Source organism: Bos indicus x Bos taurus, chromosome 19 (assembly GCF_003369695.1).
Source record: "Bos indicus x Bos taurus breed Angus x Brahman F1 hybrid chromosome 19, Bos_hybrid_MaternalHap_v2.0, whole genome shotgun sequence".
Classification (NCBI taxonomy): Eukaryota; Metazoa; Chordata; class Mammalia; order Artiodactyla; family Bovidae; genus Bos; species Bos indicus x Bos taurus.
In genome coordinates, this window is record NC_040094.1 from 24,203,322 (window position 1) to 24,221,703 (window position 18,382).

At 45.1% G+C, this 18,382-nt stretch overlaps 1 protein-coding gene across 3 annotated transcripts in view; it reads right to left on the reverse strand.

Annotated features, from left to right (window-relative positions):
* The window catches only part of SMG6 (SMG6, nonsense mediated mRNA decay factor), a 200,745-nt gene that overhangs the window by 82,647 nt on the left and 99,716 nt on the right, over window positions 1-18,382 (reverse strand). For all 3 annotated transcript variants that reach the window (XM_027517050.1, XM_027517051.1, XM_027517052.1), the window contains one exon: window positions 11,963-12,164. In XM_027517050.1, coding sequence (XP_027372851.1) covers window positions 11,963-12,164 — 202 coding nt within the window. The remainder of the gene's footprint in view (window positions 1-11,962; window positions 12,165-18,382) is intronic.

The following is an 18,382-nucleotide window of genomic DNA, read 5'->3' on the forward strand; positions in this document are numbered from 1 at the left end:
AGAGCTCATGCTGCTGCTGCTGCTGCTGCTGCTGCTAAGTCACTTCAGTCGTGTCCGACTCTGTGCGACCCCACAGACGGCAGCCTACTAGGCTCCACCGTCCCTGGGATTCTCCAGGCAAGAATACTGGAGTGGGTTGCCATTTCCTCCTCCAATGCATGAAAGTGAAAGTGAAGTCGCTCAGTTGTGTCAGATTCTTTGCGACCCCATGGACTGCAGCCCACCAGGCTCCTCCGCCCATGGGATTTTCCAGGCAAGAGTACTGGAGTAGGGTGCCACTGCCTTCTCCACTAGAGCCCCTTATATCAGTATCCCTTAGGGCCCCTTTGATTAAACAGGCAAAACAGTGAAGGAAATAAACACAGTTCATAGTTTATTTCTAAACACCTGACTGGAAACAATTTTTCCTTAGATATCTACAGGCCAATAGAGAAGGAATTGCAAGAAGGAGAAATAATTCAAAGGGTGAAAAAAAGAGATCTTATCCAGCATGGTATGACAAAGGAACGTACATGTTTTAGTGCCTAAAAACTAGAGAGTACTCTCCCTTCCAAGTTTCAAAAAGCTCTTATCTTATTCAGTATAAAAATAAAACACCTCTTGTATGAGGGTAACCAAAGAAAGTTCAAAAGTTATTCATAAAAAACCTTTACAAATCATTAAGAAAAAATGGATGAGCATTCTAATCATAAAATGGGCAAAGAACATAATTTATAAAATATGATACCAATACATATACTCAGTAAGCATAACACTAGGGGAAAAAAACACCCTATTAGTAAACAAAGAATGAAAATCAAAACAATGAGATGCTATTTTCACTCATCTTTGGCTTAGTTACAAAAAATCAAACTATTCATGGTTAGTGAGGATGCTAGATAACAGAGATGATATTCTGCAGTTTACACAGCTATAAACTTTTCTGGAGGGCAATTTGGCATTATTTATCAAAAGTCTTAAAAATCTGTATACCCTCTTTGACCTAGTAATTGTTTCTTTCTTTTCTCAAAGATTATTTAATTTGTGGCTGCACTGGGCTTTCGTGGCTGTCCGCGGGCTTTTCTCCAGTTGTGGTGAGCGGGACCTACTCTCCTGTTCCTGAGCTCAGGCACCAGGGCATGAGTGGGCTTCAGCAGTTGGGGCTTGTGGGCTCTAGAGCGCAGGCTCAGTAGTTGTGGTGCACAGGCTTCGCTGCTTGGTGGTGTATGAGATCTCCCCAGTCCGGGGATGGAACTCATGTCCCCTGCGTTGGCAGGCACTTCTTAACCACTGGACTACCAGGGAAGCCCTGACCTAGTAATTCGACTCAAAAATTTACCTTATGAACTGATTAAAAAAAAATATGTAAAGACTGTTTGAGATAGCACCATTTACAAAAGTGAAAAATTAGTAACTTTCTAAATGTCTTATTGAGGACTAAAATATCATGGTATGTCCATACATGTTAATATAATGCAGTCATTAAAGTTCACATTACAAGTGAATATGGAACTATATCCAGGATACATCTACTGCTAAATGACCAAAGTAGATTACAAAACAATATATGTACTTTCATTATAGTTGTGTTCAAAAGCAAAAAACTTCACATGTATCTCTCTGTCCATCCATCTATCCAACCAGGATAGAAGACAGGAAGATCAAGAGATCTTTCTTTCCTGAATACTAATATTGATTTTTCCAATATTGCTTCAAAAGAACATCTATTTTATAAAACAAAGACTTTAATAATTTTAAAAAACTTAAAAGCACACGCTTCTGAGTTAAATAACTCTACTTTCAAAATCCCAACTGAAGTGACCAAACTGAATACACAGAGCACAGCCCCCACTCCCCACAATGCCTCCTTTGTCAATCACGTTCACAGCAAGGGCCACGGAATCTAGCATAGCGCCTGACACATAGCAATCAACAGCTGTTAAATGGGAGAATGCTATCCATCTGCCATAAACCTTACGGAATTACTGCCAGGTGGATGGAGGATAGCTAGAAACAGGTCATGAAGAGCCAATCCACAGCTTCCCTTCCTAAGAGAGCAACTTAAAAAAAAAGTTTACTTTGCTTGATGTCAGTATATAGACCGGAGAAGGCACTTGGCGACCCACTCCAGTACTCTTTGCCTGGAGAATTCCAGGGACGGAGGAGCCTGGTGGGCTGCCGTCTACGCAGTCGCACAGAGTTGGACACGACTGACACGATTTAGCAGCAGCAGCAGCAGCAGTATATAGACATGGAATTGATTTTTGTATACCGACTTTATATCCAACAACTTTGCTAAACTCACTTATTAATCTGAATAATTTATCCTTATTTTCTACATATGAATCACATTATTTACAAAGATAGTTTTTTTTTCTTTTCTTTCCAATTGTCTTTTTAGTACTTTTTCTTATCTTACTGTATTGGCTAGAACCTTCAAAATAAGCTGAATGAAACGTAATTAATGACTCTTGTCTCGTCCTATTTCTTGACATTCTTGGTGGTAATAACAGCTGTTCACCGTGTGATCAGTCTTTTTGTTTTACATATTCCCATATGCATATTTCATAATTTAAAAGGCAAAATAAAAAGAAAGCAGAAAGAGAAGAAACTATGAAGAACCTGGCAAAATTCTTCAGTTTGGAAGAGTCAACTAGTTTCCTACTGCTGCTGTTAACAAGATACCACAAATTCAATGACTTAAAACAACATAATTTATTATTTTATAGGCTGGGAGATGAGAAGTCCTATAATCAAGGTGTTGGCAGGGCTCTTCTTTCCAGACACTCTGTGAGAAAAATCTGTTTCCTTGTCGTTTCTAGTGTCTGGAGGTCACCTGGCATTCCAAGGCTCATGGTCCCTTCCTCCATCTTCAGGGCCAGCAGCATACTATTTCCAAATCTCTCTCTCTGACTTCTGGTTCCATCACCACGTCTCCCTTTTCTGACCCTGACCCTCCTGCCTCCTTGTAAGGACCTTTGTGAATATGTTAAACCGCCTGGAAAATCCAAGGTCATGTTCCCATCTCAACATCCCTAACTTAAACACATCTCCAAAGGCCCTCTGCCTTGTAATGTAATTTATTTAACAGGTTTTGGGGAACAAGATGTGGCCCATCTTTGGGGGAGGGTATTATTCTGCCTACCACAAAATGTGAAGATGTGGGGGCAGATGCAGAATACCACTTGGAAGACTTTTCGCAGCTACAGATTAGTACCATTCACAATCAGCAGTTTAGAGAGGCCCCGAAAAATGTAAATGGGAAGTGGCCAGAGGGTAGAATTTCTTCTTGACATGGTAGGCCACAGCTCTGGGAAGGAGGTCAGAAACTGCCTTATCATTTAGGTGAAACAAAAACTGGACATGGGATGCTAGCTCTCTAAGTAGCTCCATTATACACAGGACAGAAATATAGAGAATAAATTCACATGTTGAGAATGCACACCACCTGGCCTCCTCCCCATGCATGCCCTTCAGGGTGGTGACTTGGTAGCACAAACCTATATCAACCAAATTTAGACCTGAGAAGGGGATTTTAAATAATATCTGTAGACAAAGAAGGCATCCAGTGAGAATCTACCTAACCTGTTATGGACAAAATATCAGAATTGAGTAAACCTTTAAAGAAACATAAATGGCCAGAACTGGATTGCAGAAATACAAGCTTGGGACCTAAGGAAAACAGCCTGAAACGTAAAAAAAGGGAACGGAGCATGCAAAGAGGGAGAGAAACCGAATACTTGGAGGAAAGATGTTAGATGAAAAAGACAGTATCTGCTTTATTCTCACACTGGATTGGATTTTTAAAATCACAGATTTTGTAAAGTATGCTAAAAAAAAAATGATAAAAACAAAAATGATAAAAGAGACCTGGATAAAAGGCAGGCAAAAATATAAAAATTCCAGGATAAGACAGGGAAATAACATAAGGAGACAAATAATGCAACAGAAGATTTAAAAAACTGAATTAGAAGCAGTGAAGAATAGAATCAACACTATAAAAATCTGAACCAACTACAGAGAGGAAAAACTTGAGAAGCCTTTTGAGGCTGTAGAGGTAAAAGCAAAATAAATAAATAAATAAATAAAATGATGACAGAAAGATATGTGGAGGGCAAAGAATAGAGATCTAACATACACGTCAGGAGGAAAGAAATTACCAAAGAAAAGAACAACACATTAGTAATCAAAGACACGAGACATGAAAACTTTTCTGATCCAAAGATAGAACTGCATTTGCTTATTAAAGAGCTCATTATATGCCATACAACATTAAACTACAGAGCCCAACATCTAAACAAATCCTCATATAATTTGAAATTCAAGATTTAAGAAGTTGTAAGTTACCCATGCTGTATGGGGGGAAAAAAAAAAGTAAATCTACAAAAGAAGAAAAGTAAGACTTCTCTTCATTTTTTCCTAACCGCTAATGCAATGGAATAATAGCTATTGTTTTAAAGGGGAAAAAAGTTGACCTAAGTTAAGTTGCCATTCATGTGCAAGGGCAAAATAAGAACACTTTCAAAACACAAGTGTTCAGATAGCAGCCATGAAGAATGTCATTGATATATTGTTTAATGAAAAGAACAAAGTAAGGAAGAGAATGTATACCACACTATCATTTTGATCATATATGTATATATGTTTATAAATATATTTCAATGGGCATAGAAGTGGTATAAAAAGACAAATATCGAACTGTTAACAGTGGTTATCCCTAGATCGTGACTTTTGCCTATACATTTTTGTGAACTGTTTGATTCTTTTGCATATATATATATATTACTGTATTTTACAAAAATCACCTTAATTTTTAAAAAGCCTTCATGTTATCTTTGCTGGGAAAAATTCTATAATGTCCATTTCTAAATAACAAATAAGTCAAAGTAAAGAAGATAAAAATGGGAAAGCCACAGAATAAACAGACTAAAAACTGAGAACTGAAAACATTTAAAATAAATTTGAAATAATTATAAATTTAGAAACAAAATGCAACTGTGTGAAAAAGAAAATACATATTGTAAGCAGTCCTAATTTCTACATCTTAAATATAGGATAGTCAACTGACTTTCCCCCCCCTTTCATTCTTGATGTTGATACTCAGAGAATAGAAGATTATGTCATGTTTTTCAAAAAATTAGTCCCACTTAAAATGAATATTTTCCAGATCACCAAAAAACAAAGGCAACTTTTGTCCCCAAACTATGTATGTATGTATACGTGTGTGTGTGTATATATATAAAAACAAGGATTTTTTTTAAAAAAAGCACAAAACAAGAAGCATATGCTATATGATTCCAATAGTATTAAAGGAAAAGAATACACACGTATAAGCATGGGGGGGGGTGGAGACTGAGAGGACACATACGAAACCTTAACACTAGCTAATTTTAGGTGGTAGTTTGGAGGTGATTTTAATTTTCCTGTGCTTTTCTATACTTTCTATTTAAAATGTTTGCATAATTATGTGTACAACAAGCAACTTGCCAAAACTGTCATTTAAGAAATGGACAAGCCAATGGTTTCAAAAGTTGGACAGTTTAAACCTCATTTTTAACCTCAATTATGTATTAATGACAGTTTCCTGGGATCCTACATCCAGACAGAAAGCAAAGATGACTGTAAGGATGAATGGGATATGCTTGTGAGATGTCTAACTTCATCCCTGGTGGCTCAGAGGTAAAGAATCTACGTGCAACGCAGGAGATGTGGCGACATGGGTTCGATCCCTGAGTCAGGCAGATCTGCTGGAGAAGGAAATGGCAACCCGCTCCAGTGTTCTTGCCTGGGAAATTTCATGGACAGAGAAGCCTGGTGGCTACAGTCCATGGGGTTGCAAAAGGGTCGGACACAACTGAGGGGACTAAAAAACATCACCTTATAATACAATCTATCTCTCTTAATCAAGCTTAACAGTTGCCCCAGCATTAACTTGTTGGAAAGTTCTTCACTGAGTTCTTGGGTCAGATAACAACATGGGAATGAAGACGCAGAAGATCACACAAGTTAGCCTACTTGGGGAAGCCAGAATGAGAATAGCTTACTTCATTACTTATGACATAAATGATTTGATTCTCATTAAATGGCTAGAGCTTCAGAGCCTAAGAAAAGAAACAGCCTGTCACTAAATAAATCCTTGTTCAGTACTACCTATAGCTATACAGTCACATGCATCTTTTTAGATAATTAAGCTTTTTTGATATAGACTAACATATAACATGAACTCAACAGGTTTCTCCTAAAACAATTTCCTTTTTACCACTTCTCCTATCTGCCCACAGGGTTACTGGGGTTTCAGTGAGGAAATATGTGTAAAGAGCTTAGCACGCCTGGGACCTGACCAGTTGACTGCAAAACCTTAAGTGAAGTGAAGTGAAGTTGCTCAGTCGTGTCCTACTCTTTGCGACCCCATGGACTGTAGCCTACCAGGCTCCTCCATCCATGGGATTTTCCAGGCAAGAATACTGGAGTGGGCTGCCATTTCCTTCTCCAGAGGATCTTCCCAACCCAGGGATTGAACCCGGGTCTCCCGCATTGCAGGCAGACGCTTTACCATCTGAGCCACCGGGGAAGCCACCAGGGAAGCAAAATCTTAAACTTACTATTATTATGGTTTGATTACTTTTTCAATCACTTATGCTTATTCAGTATAATGCAGCAAAAAGGACACAGGGTTTTAAAACTTGTTCTTATGGAAATTTTCATATATGTACAAAAGTGGAATACTATTAATATAAGAAACTCCATGTACCCACCCAATGTGAAGAGCTGACTCACTGGAAAAGACCTTGATGCTGGGAAAGATTGAAGGTAAATGGAGAAAGGGGTGGCAGTGGATGAAATGGTTAGATAGCATCACCGACTCAATGGACACGAATTTGCACAAACTCCAGGAGATAGTTAAGGACAAGGAAGCCTGGGGTGCTGCAGGCTATGGGACTGAAAAGAGATACAATTTAGCAACTGAACAACAGCAAAAACCCACTATTCAGATTTAATCAGGATCAACATTTTGCCTTTTTCCCCCCATCTACACTCCTATCCACCTTCCTTCCTCCCCAGGTTATTTTGAAGCAAATCCTGGATGTCAAATCATCCATAAGGATGTGATATTCTAAAGTCATACAGACAAGGATTCTAAACCTCACATAGCGACATGGCCCTGGGTAAAATACTAAACCTCTGAATTAAGGTGCCGAGCAGCCACTCATGAACTTAACATGACTTTCTCCTGCTGCTGCTGCTGCTGCTGCTAAGTCGCTTCTGTGTCCGACTCTGTGCGACCCCACAGACGGCAGCCCACCAGGCTCCTCTGTCCATGGGATTCTCCAGGCAAGAACACTGGAGTGGGTTGCCATTTCCTTCTCCAATGCATGAAAGTGAAAAGTCAAAGTGAAGTAGCTCAGTCGTGTCCGACTCTTAGCAACCCCATGGACTACACCCTACCAGGCTCCTCCGTTCATGGGATTTTCCAGGCAAGTGTACTGGAGTTGGGTGCCATTGCCTTCTCCATCACTTTCTCCTAGCTGGCTCTCATGTTCAGCGTCGGCGATATTTCTGTCTACATGTAACCAGCTCCACTCTGTTGCTTTTACCCTAACCCATACTCTTTATCTCACTTTTGAATAATCCCAACAGCCACCTATTTTCTCAACCTCTTGTTCATCCCATGCCTGGGTTTTCTATTCCGGTTTGTTTCTTTTAGGCAGAATATTAATCCTGAAAGATATTCAGCAAATCAAAAAGATCAAGGGTGAAGCAAGTTTGGGAAAGGTAGCAAAGGCTATCCTCCTTGCAACGTACATGACATTAGAAGTTCCAAAAAGTCCTGCAGTAATGGCTTCTGTCTAATACTGTGTTACTCTAATTTACATGATTGTGGAACTTTTTTTCACCTAACTATTAAGAACCTATAAAACTAGAGTTTCTTGGAATTTACTTGGGAAATACAGTGATCGGTTAATGCCAAGTCAGTGCTCCTTGAGCAATGCCTTCGGTGGGAAACTACCAATTCAATAAAATTTCAAGAGTTCCTCCTTAACTACAGATGCAAATGAACTTGTTTGCTTGTCACATCTTTGTGTATGCCACAAGTTATCTTCCAAACTAGGTGGGTGTCTGCCTTACACGTCTGAACCTCTCTTGCTGTGCACACAGGAGTGGTGTAGGTCTGCTCAGTGAGCGCCTGTCTAGTGCACATCCAGGCTGGGCCAAACGTGACCACGCTCGACCACGATGAAATTCTCATGTTGCCACTACAAAGTCCTTGAGATACTTTACATTTCTTAGTCGTGAACACCAGAAGCTGGAGAAGATGTCTGTCTTCTTCAGATATCCAAAAGGTTGAGAGTCCCTAAAGAGTCCCCCACATCGATACTGATCTTCCAGGTCGGTGGTGGAGATACTTCATAAGAGCTGATCATCACTCTTCGCTCCTTTCTTGAGCCTCAGTTTTCTCTTTTATAAAATGAAGGTACTAATACCTACTTGGCAGGCACTTTGTGTGGACTTAAATACTGGACAGAAGTAGCTTGTCCAGGGACTGACACATGCTAGATATTAAAGAGATGTTATTTTTCTCTGCCATGGAAAGAAAGAGAGAAAAGGGCACAGGAAGGCATGTAGCATCTTACATAGGGTAGCCAGGGAAGACCTCTCCAACCAAGGTGGCATTGCGAAGGGCGTGAGAGGGCAACACAGTGCTCTGGGGACAGGGTGTTCCAGGTTACGAGGAAACCAAGTGCAAAGACCCTGAGTGTGCGGCTGGTCTGAGGAACAGCAAGGATGCCAACGTGACTAGGGCATACTGGGCACAAGCAAAGTAGCAAGAGCTGGACCAGAGAGTTCATAGAGAAGGGACACGATCTTACTGATGCTTTAAAGAGATCATTCTGGGCTTTCCAGGTGGTCTAGTGGTTAAGAATTCACCTGCTATATAGCAACATGAGTCAGCCATAGGTATATGTTATGCCCCCTCTCTCTTGAACCTCTCTTCCAAATTAACACAATATTGTAAAGCAACTGTCCTCCAAATAAAAAAAATAAATTAAAAAAAAAAAAACACCAAGAATTTGCCTGCCAATACAGGGCACATGGGTTCAACCCCTGGTCCAGGAGGATCCCACATGCCATGGAGCAACAAAGCCCGTGCACTACAACTACTGAGCCAGGGCTCTAGAGCCCAGGAACTGCAATTACTGAAGCCCACGCACCTAGAGCCCGTGCTCCACAACAAGAGAAGCCACTGCAATGAGAAGCCTGTGCACCGCAACTGGAGAGAGCTGGCGTGTGGCAACGAAGACCCGGCACGACCAAATATAAAATAAATAAATAGAAACAGAGATCCTTCCAGTGGCTGTGTTGGAAATAGACTGGAGAGCAGGAGGAGGGAGGAGCTAGAGAAACTAATCAGAAGGCATTTCACTGAATCGAACTAGGGTGCAGTGGTAAGAAAGCACTGTATGTGTTTATTTTGAAGGTAAAGAAGACTTGGATCGCTGACAGATTAGATATGGAGGTGTGAGAAGAGAGGAGCCAAGAATAACCCCAAGAATTTTGACATGAGCAGCCCCAAAGTCAAAGCTGCCATTTATCAAGATGAGAAGACTGAAGACAGCTCAGGTTTGGAGGAGAAAGAAATTCCAAAGTCTGGATTTGGAGATGTTGTATTAGACATGCCTATTTCACAGTCCTTGAGGTGGAGACTACCTTCAGACTACCTGAGTCTCAGTGAGCTGCAACTGCCCTGGGCAGCCTGAGGGCACGACCACAGGCTGAGGGCACGGACCACGGGCTTGGTGTTCTTCTTGCCAGTCATGTACTTAGCACATGCTGTTGTATATCATATACTGTATCATACACATGTATCATATGCTCACACTAAAGCTGGGAGAGGGGTTTCCCTGGTAGTCCAGGGGTTAGGATTCTGCACTTCCACTGCAGGAGGCACGGGTTCGACTACTGGTGAGGGAACTAAGATTCCACATGCCACACAGTGAAAGGCTTAGCAAGTCTAAAGCTGGTTCGGACTCCTTCTGTGTTCTTCACTGAAAGGCAGTTAACCCAATAGCCAATTTCCAAAAGCACCCCCAGAGTCAAGACCACCCTATGATCACAGAAGAACAGGACGTACTAGGATTCCCCTGGCCCAAGTTGCCCAGTTTCTCTTCCAACTCTTCCAACTGAACATCTTCCATAAAGTCTGCACTGTGTTAGCTGTCCTCAGCCTCACACACTACAACTCCCCGTCAGTATTCCCTCTGGAGACTAGAACAGCAGGACTTTATTCCAACTTTTTGCTAGAAAAATATAAAATGAGTATTTCTCTAGAAAGAAAGGTTCTCACATTCCCCGTATTAGTCATTAACTGCATTTAAACTCCATTGATATGTCAATGTCGAGACTTTTATCTGCTTATAGAAATTTAACCAAAGGGAATATATGAAAAAAATTCTACAAGGAATCACTTCACTGATTATAGTAGTTCAGAAATTCAGGACAGGCCCTTTGTTCAATAAAGCAAAGACTGGTTAAAGAAATCTTTGCATAGAAATGAATACTAAGTGATCCTCAAACATGATTCCATTTAAGAATACATTAAAAAATACAAATGAAAAAAGCCGAGTACAGGGACCTCCCTGGTGGTCCAGTGGCTATGACTCTGCGCTTCCAATGCAGGGGGCCAGAGCTCTATCCCTGGTCAGGGCACTAGATCCCACATGCCCCAGCTTAAGGTTCCTCATGTCACAACTAAGACCCAGCGCAGCCAAATAAATTTTTAGAAGCAGAGCACAAATAACATGTACAATATGACCCTTAGTTGTGTTTAAAAAAAGTGTGTGCATATACTGGAAGTTAAATATGACTGTATATAATCAGCAAAAACAACAGTTGTATTACCACTGGGTAAAGGGAGTTGTGGATACATTTTTTTCCTTTTTACTTGTCTGCAAGGAACACAGATCCTTTTTTCACAAAGATGAATTAAAAAAATTTACATTCAACATAAAATCTCTCATATTTGTAGTTTATGTTTGGATTTTAACTTTTACCATCTGACATTAAAACGACGACAAAAAAATCTACCTGCCTTTCTATACATACTTCATCTAGCTCAAAAGCTTTCCTTCTGAGAAGCCACTTGTGGGACTCTCCCCAAAAGGCTCTCCCCTAGGGGATGTGACACCAACAACTCCGCACAGGGGTCAGTCACAGGGATCCCCTGCTTGGCATAGGAGACCCTGCTCCGGGGGTCTGTGGGCGCGACTTCCCCAGCCCAGCAACTGCTGCACGGGAATGGGAAGCAGAAAGGACGGCTCTACTCTCCACACCTGGCCGCAGCCCCAACTGTTATGCAGAGACTAAGAGCTCCACAGTCCCCACCAGGGCAACAGGCAATGGGCTTTGTTTTCTATAAACAGACAGACAAGGAAAAAGTTCAGGTTAAAACGCGGTCCTCAGAGGAAGAAAAATAGAAACCAGGCAGCGGGGAATGCTTCATATTCCTAAAAGCTTTTTTTGTAAGTTAACACATGGTGTCTGCTTCTCTCTAGTCACCTATTTATCACTCTCCTCCTCAGAGAAGGGAAAAAGCCCTGGCTGTTTTCCTAGTGCAGAGTTTTGTGGCTGGGGGGAAGGATGAAGGGGGGAGGACGGAGGGTGCCTTAAGCATGATGCAAACCATTTGGAGCTGAGTGAGAGCACTGCCAACACAAGCTGCACTATTTAAACAAGTGAGGAAATGATCGTATATACAACATGCCAGCGAGCGCACACACACACCAAAGGAAGTCGAGAGGGCTTTTTTTTTTTTTTCAGGACACGGAGCTGGATGTCAGCGGCTAAAAGGTCGATATTTTCCCTTAACACCCTCCTCAATGACTTAATCATGTTCCGTTTGCACAGAAAACTTCCCAAGAATAAAAAAGTCTGGAGAATTGAGAGGAGGGGTGAATGGGGGAGGGATGTTTGGCCTGGGGCTGACCTTATCCGAGGTTTTCTCCACGTAGCAGGGGTCCTGAGGGGCAGCCAGCAAGGGGACAAAGCCCGAGAGAAGCCGATCCTCTTCCAAGATGAGGAGGGTGAGGTCATCGTCCGGGTCCTTGTACAGTGGCACCTCAGACTGATTCACTGCAGTCAGTATGTTACAGAAGTCAGCCAGCGTCGACCACACATCCACAGCAACCCTGCGAGAAAGGAGGGAAGACAAGAAGAGCAGCTCTAGAGAGGGACCAGTTCAAGCCGTCTAAGCACTTGTGGGCAGGGACATGCTTGTGGCAAATGCCGTCTACGGCTGGCATCTGCCAGGAAATCTAACCCAAAGAGCTCAGAGATAAAACTGTGCCCGTGGCAGTAATCTGGTGGGTGGGTGTGTGTGTCCATCTCTGCAAAGTTGAAATTGATTAGGGGGACGCTTTTAATCCTAACCAGAAAGGAAAAAGAATTTAGAGAATCAGTTGCCTAATGCAGGTCCTGTCACCTTTCCAGACAGTGTGCCTGAGACACTTACTCAAACATTCAAGACAACCAGTGCCTGAGGCGGCTCCCAGAATTCCCCTGCTCCTGTCCAGCCAAGTATATGCCACACAGACAGCAACACCACGCCAATCTCTCCTCCTCCTACACAGCCAGAGGGACCAGACACACCAGGCAACGAGTCCCGTGGTTGTTGCCTCCCACCCCAGTCCCCTACAGTGGTTTAGAGATCTCTTCCTATAGGTAAGGAGGAAAACAATCAAACACACCCAACAAAAACCTCATTCCTGGCCTGCCAAGACCCTCCTGGGAAGGAAAAGCCACCCACGCATTTCGGCAGGTGAACAATATCAGTACTGTCTCGGCCACCACTCTCCCCCTCCTCTCCCACACAAGCGGAAGGTAACATACAGGGTGACCAACTCTTCTGGTTTGCCTGGGACTGTCCCAGTTTTAGCACTGAAAGTCCCAGGTCGCCAGAAACCCCTCAGTCTTGGGCAAACTGGGTTGGCTGCTCACCCTAACTGCGTATCACCAGGTCCTGGTCGAACATGCTAAGAACTCCTGAAAAGAAAAAGTCCGGCTCACCCCAGTTTGAACTTCAGAGCCAAATCAGAAAAAGGAGGTTCATTTCTCTGTCACTGTCATTTGTCAAAACTCTCCTGTGGCTCACATCCCTGCTTTGGTGAGTGCTAAGGATCCTTAGAGCTTTCTTTTTTCGTCTGTAGCTCTAACAGTCAAACTGTGGTCAGATCCGGGACCGCCAAGTTTATAGGCCCTGGGCTGTACAGGACTTCACTTTCTTTTCCAGAATACCTTAACCAGGGCGTCTGGAACAGGCAAGTGCCCTATGGATGCTAAGCTGTACTCTAAAAGGAGCTGCACAGAATAACAAAGAAAAGCTTTACAATGAGGCTCAAGAGATGGGGTGGCGAGAGGCGAGAAGCAGAAGAGAGCTATAAGAGTGAGCTACATCCTGGAATCTTCCCAGAGGAGTCACTGCGCATGAGCCGGATCTGCCAGGGAGGGGCCTCAGACCTGAGGAGTGTGTTTCGCCCGGAGATGGGGAGCTTTTGGGAGATGGCAGAAGAGAGGGCGTTCAAGGGCCATGGCACTGAAGGTGATGCTGGGGGAGAGAGTGGAGTGGAGGTGTGAGGATTCCTTGCCTGGATCCAGGTGGAAGGAGCCTGCACTGGTTTATTTACTGAAATCACTGCATGAGGAAAAGGCCATGAAATGAAACATCTTGTTTTCAAGAGTGTCCTGGGAACCAGGCGGAACACAGCTCCATTAATCACACAACGGCACATAATCAACACACGTGTATCGCACAATGACTCGCCTCCCAGGCTTTGCCCAGGAACGAGAACGTGTTTGGGAAGAATCACTGGAGGGGCGAGAGCTTTCTAAGGCCTCTCTCTCTGCATAGACACTGACGACCGGACTCATTCACAAAGCTCCATCTTTTGGCTCGGCTGAGTTTGGCTGTCAGAAATGTTTAAATATGGAAAAAAATAAACAGTTGCAACACGTTTCTGTGCGGAGATCTGCCTGAGCCCCTTTGTGATGTAATGGGAAACGCGGCATTCAGGCTACCAGCTGTAGAATAAACAGAACTTGGAGGGTTAAAAGGAACTGAACTTTCCACGACCCCATCTGCAGAGAAGAAAATAATAAGAGGAATGATGCACTGCCCCACAGCTCTGATAGTTTATCCTCCGGTCCCGGCTGCAGAGACAAGCACCGGATGTGATAGGGCCGCTCAGGGCCGCCTCCGAGGTTAGCGCTGCCCATGGGAGACGCACAGGGAGGCTCTTCCAGCTCCCCGCTTCCTCCCCCTGTGCCCTGCTGGCCACTTGAGCCCACTGCCTGAGTCTGATCCCACAGCAGTGGTGAGCTCTGGCCAATAGGCACTGCTCGGCTGCAGAGCAGCAATTTGGAAAATAAACAGGAAAGACGACAGCGAGAAGGAAGAAGGTGAAAAGTCTCCCAGCTGAATTCTTGGCTTGGGGGCCTTGGTTGGTGCTGTGCAGGTCAAGGCTGCTTCAGGACGTACTTGGGGGCAGGGCGAGGTGGTGGTGGGGAGCAGCAGCATCTCAAGCCAGGGAGAGGCGGCAGAAAATTACCCATGGCTGCCACAATGGGAGGCCCCACATCCCTCTCTCATCCCCCCACCCCTACCATCTTGGATCCAAGACGAAGAAATATGTGGTACCATGTGGTTCTCATTACCATGCTCCCTGTCCCTAAGGCTCAGATAAACCAAAACGGACTCCTCTCAGAGACTGCTGGCCACCACGAGGGACCCCTGACCACATCTGCCTTTCGCCCATTACCACCCACCTTGTGCCCAAACCTGGACACTCACTGCATAAATCCAGTGGATGGGAGGTCCTACCCTAGTATTGATTTGTAAACAGCAGCTGATGCCAAAAGACATAGGAAGTGTCCTGAGTTCCCACCCCAGAAATGTCAAGGGGCCCAAGGGGCCAAGCTAGACTGAGCAGAACCAAGGGAATAAATACACAAAATGCTCCAAGGAAAGGTCATTTCTGTCTGTATCCCTCCAAATGGGTGTGCAGATCTAGTGGCTTCTTTCTTCTGGTACCGCAGTAGGGCTGCCCCAGATCACTGCATAGCTCACCGATAGTCCTCTCCCTCCTCACTGAGCCCCATAAACACAACAACTGACCAGGTGCCCATGGACCATACAGTGACTCCCTACAGAGGGTGGGGGAGAAGGGAGTGTCAGGAAACTAATACTAAAAGGAAGAAGTACTTAGAAAAACTAGGTGAGATGTCTGAGCTCAAAGTTAAGATGTCTGCAATGGGATGAGGTAATTCCTGGAACCTGGGCAACGTCACCTCAGCTTACCCTGATCAGGCCTCTGGGCTGAGAGGTCAGTTCCGTGGGTGAACACAGGGCTTCCTGTCTGAGTAGAAGGGGAAAAGTTAGCCTTTTCCTGCTCTAGTCTTTATCCCAGCTGGAAGTGCCTTCCAACCTTCACCCTACTGCAGCCCTTGAATGCTAAGGATTCAAGGTTGGCCCGGGCCAAGGGGCCCGATGTCCAATTCTGGTGGCTGTGAGGAACTTTATAGCGCTCCCATTCTTCTAGAAACACTTAGGAAATGACTCCCCAGGAGAGTTTCCAGACATGCTCAAGCCACCAGTGGTTCTAAATGGACCCTCTAGAGCACTATCCGCTTGGGCAAATCCCTCTGGTTTGTTCTGGTCCCAGCTCGTATTTGGAAAAAACTCCCAGAGTCCAAAAAAATCTTCCCCCCAAACAGACACAAGGCAGCCAGAGAACATGAAACTGCATGCGAGTCTGTTTATGGCCTTCAGAATGGCGGCAAGGGAGCCTCTCAGGCAACTGTGATGTGACTAGTGAGCAGGGATCGGCGGCTGCAGGGTGACCCAGTGGTCCAACCCCACAGAACACGCCACACACCGGGAAAGTAGACCTCTGGCTGGAGTCTGAACACCAGATCCTAGCTTGGGACCGACCAGCGGTGGCTAGTTAGAGGTATGCACTCAGGACCAAGGCTTGCTCACTTCCCTACAGACAGGCATTCATTTACTCCACCAGGAAAGGAAAAAAATAAGAGTTAATTTACTTTTTATTGCCTCAGAATTCCAAGGTTTAATGTAGCTGTCAGTTTGAGTGCGGTGCAGCTGCCGGCCGATACAATGCAGCCCAGGCCAGCCCAGGTGACTAGGGAAACACATTTCACAGAAATGAACCAACGCACACTCTTGGCCGGTTGTTTGGGGGGATATTGACTCGGGGAATCAGATTAACCCTTCGGGCTGGGGTTTGTTCTGCAAACAGCGTTTGAAAAGCAGCTTCGGTACAAGGATCTGAGAAGCCCTGATCTCAGGTGGACCAGTAGGTTTCTGGTTTCTTCAGTTTTGGCATTTCCTCATACGACATGCCACTCAACTACAACGTGCTTGGAAAGATTCAGGTGTGAGGCAAGTTATACCACAGATCTCTATCAAGCTCCTTCCTAAACTTCAGAAAGGAAGGCAGATCTGCTGGCTTTATAGGGAGCAGATCAGGTATGAACTTTTCTGCTAACTCCACCTGGGGCCGGGACGACAGTTCAGAGAATGAGGACGAGGGCCCCACTGGGGCTCAGGCCATCCTTCTGGCAAGTCTGAGGAGGACTGAGCCCTCACACACCCCTTCATATTTTTACTGGGGGAACAGGCTGACTGGTGATTAATATCAAGTACAATGACCCCATGTTACAAGCCTGCAGGGGCCTGTGGAGGTGGCCATTTCCTGTGTAATACCAGCTTGTTTAAACACTAACATTCAAACGCCACAGCTGCAGAACAAACCCGGAAAGAGTTGAGTGAGAAGAAGCCCTGCATTGTGTTTCGGAGCTATGGAAGATCAGAGAAGCGGTACAGATGGGAAACAAGTTGGGTCTTTGGTTCCTGGAGTGAGGAGCTCTGGAAACAGCTAAGATGGCACAGAAGCCAGGCATAAGAAAACTGAAAAAGAGATGGTCTGTGGACTACAGCCACAAAGGGGAAAGGCTAAAGGCCACAGCAAGAGAAATTGCTCTTAAGATACGTTATATCCTCTTTTTCAAACTTGTCTGCCGACGGACCATCGTATTCTAGTCCACCACCCTTCACTCGGGGTTCCAACCCCCATGGGAGCCCTGCAGGACCCCCTCCCCCCACCCACCCAACTGGAGGAAACTGGAGGAAATGAGCAGGCAACAGCAGAAACGGACCTGAATGCAACAAGTCTGGTAGAGTCAAAAGAACAGTACCTGGGCTTGAAGAGCTCGGTAAGCCCCTTGGAAAGCCAACTCTGTTCTCAGTGGGCTGAGGCTCTGGTTCTGGTCTCAGGCTAGGCAGCTCGGCAGGATGGGGCAGAGCCTGAGTCGGGGTGAGGGAGATCTATGCATCTCTCTCTGAGACTCGGGAACCACAGTGTATTTTCCAGATGCCACCATGATATAAACAGGAGACGACGTTATCAGGGCTCACTGCTCTAGGAGTTAAGACATGGGTGGCCAGATACCATCCTCCAAGAACATCACTGTTTATTAGGTGACCATTGAGAACTACGAGACTCAGTTAAAGAAGATCCTTTCTGCCTTTCTAATTCACACAAACAAGTCAACCTGGGCCCCTGGAAGAGTGCCTGCTGAAATTAATTCTGCCCAATAGGGCAAAATCAATCTGCAGCCCAGTCACCCTGCACTTCTCTGAGAACATAAACTTCATGTTCTCAGCAGTGCAGCTGGAGCCCTATGGCCAACAGCAGGTCACGGTAACCTCATTCCAGGATTTCTCAAGTACCTCTCCTGTGCCTCCCTCAACCTCTCTCTAGGTCAGCGCCTTATTTGACTTCAGTTCTCCTAAGCTACGCTCGGACGTATGGCCTCAGTCTCATGACGATGGTGTGTTAAACCCATCAGCACTGTGTGTTTGGGAAAGAGCGGTCCCCAGGGGACCTCGACATCTCCACGGCCTGAGTGGAGTCCTCGGTGGCCTCCCTGGTGCGGATTCTCACGGTTCCGGCCTCTCTGAGTTCTGAGCTGTAACCACTCCAACACGTCTTCTCAGTTTAGCACACACTGGACCCAAATAACCTCAGCCTGGAGCTGGAAAGTACTCTCCCGGGGTCAGCGGCTGTACCCTGCTGGGGTCAGACTGGAGCCTTGGGCCAACACCCCTTCCTCTCACAAGAAGTCCTGAGTGGTGGTGGGGGGGGGGAGGCGGGGGACGGCGGCTCCTGCCGTGGGAGAGATCACGTGTGCCCCACACTCAGCACTTGGAGGAAGAGGAACCCCCTGGTGCCAGGCTAGAGTGCTGACGCCCCAACCCGGAGCCAGGGAGACTGGGTGGGGAGCCAGGGTAGCAAAGGGGCTTCCCACAGTCACCACCACTTCCTTCAGGGAA